The sequence below is a fragment of the Aricia agestis genome, chromosome 20, assembly GCF_905147365.1.
Source record: "Aricia agestis chromosome 20, ilAriAges1.1, whole genome shotgun sequence".
In the NCBI taxonomy this organism is placed as follows: domain Eukaryota; kingdom Metazoa; phylum Arthropoda; class Insecta; order Lepidoptera; family Lycaenidae; genus Aricia; species Aricia agestis.
In genome coordinates, this window is record NC_056425.1 from 7,350,458 (window position 1) to 7,354,778 (window position 4,321).

At 41.6% G+C, this 4,321-nt stretch overlaps 1 protein-coding gene across 1 annotated transcript; it reads right to left on the reverse strand.

Moving 5' to 3' along the window:
* Positions 1–3,034: 3,034 nt before the first annotated feature.
* Positions 3,035–3,712, reverse strand: LOC121737420. Its single transcript, XM_042129096.1, has one exon. The coding sequence runs from the start codon at positions 3,710–3,712 to the stop codon at positions 3,035–3,037; it is 678 nt and encodes a 225-aa protein (XP_041985030.1).
* Between the last annotated feature and the right edge of the window lie 609 nt (positions 3,713–4,321).

A 4,321-nucleotide genomic window follows, 5' to 3' on the forward strand; every position in this document is an offset into this window, starting at 1 on the left:
TTTTCAAATATTTTGCTAAGAGTCGGTAAAATCGATATAGGTCTATAATTTGTCGGATCAGACTTAATTCCCGCTTTAAATAAAGGTATAACCTTGCTGTGCTTCATTAAGTCAGGAAAAACACCATTCTCTATACAGTTATTAAAAATCATTGCTAGATGAGGAGCTATGATGTCAATTATTGATTTAATAATTTTTGTAGACAAGCCCCAAAGATCGGTGGTATTCTTAATGTTTAATAATTTAAAAGTATCAATGATGTCTTTGGGGTCAATCTCTCTAAACTTAAAATTGACATTACATTCCTTTACATTATCTTTGAGTAGTTTTTCGGCAGCTGCAGGTGAGGAGTTTAAGTTTTTCGTAGTTGAGACCGGAATGTCAGCAAAGAATTTTTCAAAGGCCGTCGCAACTTCTAGGTCATTGGTAATTTTTTTATTTTCAAAATACAGTTGAAAATCCGAGCTACGACAGGTGACGTTTCCAGTCTCACCAGCTATTACCTTCCAAGTAGTTTTAATTTTATTTTTGGAATTTTTAATCTTTTTCTTTATGTACATAGCCTTAGCAGATTTGCAAACTTTTCTAAAAGTTTTAGAATAGTTTTTGACGTATTCTTTAAATGCTACACTATTATTAAAACATTTTTCTTCATACAGATTATACAATATTTGCCTGCTTATTTTAATTCCTGCAGTCGCCCATTTAGTAAAATTATTTTTCATTTTTTTATTGTTTCTAACCGTTACTGAAGTAAATACACTGTTAAATTGGGTTCTTATTATCTTAAATAATTTATTAAAAGCTTCATCTGAGCTATTCGACCCATTCAATAATTGAATACTTGAACATAGATTATTTCTAAACTTCTCAATGCGTTTAGTATTCACAGGAATAAATACAAGCTTTTCCTCTAAGTTATTATCACAATTTATATTAAAAGAAGCTAACTGTCCACAGTGATCAGAGCTAAGCTTATTTATTATTTCTTTTTTTTGTGGAGTAATGTCAGTAAAAATATTATCAATACAAGTGGCCGTTGTATCACATACTCTAGTTGGCTCATAAAATAGATTAAGAAGATTATATGATTTAAACAAAGATGTGAATCTAATAGTGGTGGGGGTCGAGTCTAATAAATTTATATTGAAGTCACCACAGACTATAACTTTTTTATTAGATGCACATATTTTGCATAGAATTTGTTCCATGACTTGTTCGAATGAATCATATAATCCTGATGGAGGCCTGTATACGCTTACAATAATAAGATGACTCAACTCTATACAGGCTACCTCAATATATCAACACCTCAGGAAGGCGGAGACAACTACGACATAATATTGAGATAGATCGTGTATACCGCGCTATGTATAATATGTCGCAGTCATCTGGTTGAATTTGCTATTAAACTGAATGGCTAGTTATTTCATTGAATGAAACCAAATATTTAAATGACTAAATGCCTTAAAACTAAAGGCTAACTTGTCAAGTCTATATTGAACAAACCTTGCAATTAATTTACTTTATCATCTAGCTATACGTATCCATATTTTTTGATTTCAAATCATTTTCCCAGTCCAAGATCTTATGCGATTTTTTTTTCAATTCGTAAGTTACCCACTTTATCTTCAATAGCAAGAAGTTTTATCCACAACTTTACGAAAATCATTGTGGGATCTGTACTTTTTACTCTCTATACAGGTGTGTGAATGCTGACGCGTGCAAGTTGTAATTGTGTGTGTAAGATGTGTGTGAACGGAACATAGAATGATTAAGAGGATACACCAGGGGCTAGAGAAATGAAAAAAAAGTACGTGTAATATCTATAGCTGTCTCCCTTACCTCAAGCCTATACCGCAGAACGCGATAGAGACAACTGCAGAAAATCAACGATTCGTTGTCCCCTGATTCCTTCTCCAAAACTTAACCGATTTAAGTACTTTTTTCATTAAAGATTATAGAAAGGCTTGAGCTGTGTTCCTATGTTTTATTTTTTTTGTAAAATCTAGCCAAATCTGTTTTCTGGATGTTTGAACACAGCGGAAAATCTGGCCATTTTTTGGGTTTTTGAACGTTCATATCTTATTTAATAATTAAATTATGAAAAAAAACAAAACATAGGAACATTTTATTAGTGGCCGTAGATATTCAGGAAAAAAATTATAACTCTGCTAGCATTATCCAGGGAGGAAACAGGGGACAACGTTTGTATGGAAAAACGGCGGTGTGGACTCCTCTTAATAAACAGTTGGTCTGCTGCTCTCAAGTCTTTCACTTATGTGTCCCTCCTGTTACTTCATAGTCTATAGTCTATACACCCATACACCAGACATAACAATAATCAAAATTCATCGTCTTATTCATGCTACGATTCATGTAAATTTCGACTTTAGATTCGACAACTTTTCGCAACAGTTAATAAATGTCTCAAAACTAGCGTTGACCAATAATAATTTGAGAAAGTTACGCGCACATTATGGCGAGGCGCTGCGAGGCAGGCTGCAATTTCCAAACAAGTTTTATGACCCAGTGCGCCAAAGTTTTATAAAAGTACACGTTTCATAACATATACCAGTTGACGCCTTTTTTTTTATCGTTGGGGGAATGCATTTACGCATCCCCGGGGCCTGGGTAGGACCACCGAAGTATGTGGGACTCCCCGGGACGGACGTAGTATCCGCACCCGGGACTACCCACTAAAACCTGCTCCTGAAGGTGTTCCTGCTCCTGAAGGTGGGACTACGGGAAACACGTGATATACGACCGCAGCCCCATCACCTCTGCCTCTTTGGGCTCCACTCGTGGAAACACCACATTCCACACCACTCCGCGACGATGCGCTGGAACACCTAGCGCATCGTGGCCTACCCGGGACTCGATGTCATGGGCGACGGCAGCCCCATGCCGACGCCCCGAGCTCCCCTGCTAAGGCGGGACGTCATGACCATGGCCCTTGGTCTCCGCCTCGGCCTTCTCCGAGGATCGTGCGCCTTCGCCTCTCGCCTGCGCTCCGCCTCCTACTTCGACGACATCACCGATACGCGAATGTCTCGACTGCCCTCCAAAAGTGTTGGCTGTCCAGCATCGCACGAACGATGGCCGGCAGCGTGATGTTGGGTCCAATAGTGGCCTGTAGGGTCGCTCTTTGACTGCTCCAAGCGGGACAGACGAGCAATGTGTGCTGCGCCGTATCCCGGTCGTCATTACAATGATGGCAAGCAGTGTTTTGCTCGCGTCTGGCCATGTCGCACAGGTACTGACCGAAGCAGCCATGTCCGGTCAGCACCTGTGTGAGGCGGTACGTCAATGCACCGCTGTCCCTGTCCACCCATTCCCTCAGTGCGGGACGTATTGCTCCTAGCAGATCTACGCTGACTGGGGACTCATTTAGACGATCGAGCCAAAGGTCTAAATCCCGGTCCCGTGCTGCTCTTCTCCATCGCCGTATTTGGTCTGGCGGTGGGATCCGTCCTTCTTCGCGTTCCTCCTGGCACAGCCAAAATTTTTCTGCCAATGATTCGGCTTCGATATCCCACGGGATACTGCCGGCAAGGACACACGCGGCATTTTTGGAGATGGTCCGGTATCCCCTTATCGCCCGTATTGCCATCGTCCGTTGCAACCCAGTTAGGATCCTCCTAGTCTTGGTTGTCAGTCGCTCGGCCCATATCGGCGCACCGTACATGCACATGGAGCGAATTACTCCCATGTACAGGCGCCGACATCTCAAACTGGGTCCCCCTAGGTTCGGGAGAAGGCCCGCTAATGCGCCGGCGGCCTTGGAGACTTTCACCGTTAAACCGCGGAAGTGCTCTTTAAAAGTCCACCGGCTATCCAGAGCACTACACCCAGGTATGTCATCGACTGACTGACCTCGATACTTGTACCGCCTACAATTACGGCAGCTCCCGTCGGTGGAACTAGTTGACGCCTGCCACTCCGATGCGGTAATATTCGTTTATCGCGCGGGAACCGTAAATTTTTTCGGTATGAAAAGTATCCTATGTCCTTTCACGGGACTCAAATATTATCCGTTTCCGTACCGGTAAATAAATGCTCGGCTTAATAATAAATGTATTTCCATATCGGAAAAATCGGTTCAGCAGTTTGGGCGTGAGGTAACAGACAGATAGACACATTTTCGCATTTATAATATTAGTATGGATAGCGCACTTTTCACACACGAAAACCGCCGCCCCCTCGTAATGTCCGCGTACCTCATCTATAATATAAAAATGAGTCGCTGAATGTGTTGCTAAGCGCAAAACTCGAGAACGGTTGGACCGATTTCGCTAATTCTTTTTTTTTAATATTCCTT

Coding starts and splice junctions, on each gene's coding strand:
- LOC121737420 (XM_042129096.1), bottom strand. CDS start 3,712: ATGGGAGTAATTCGCTCCATGTGCATGTACGGTGCGCCGATATGGGCC.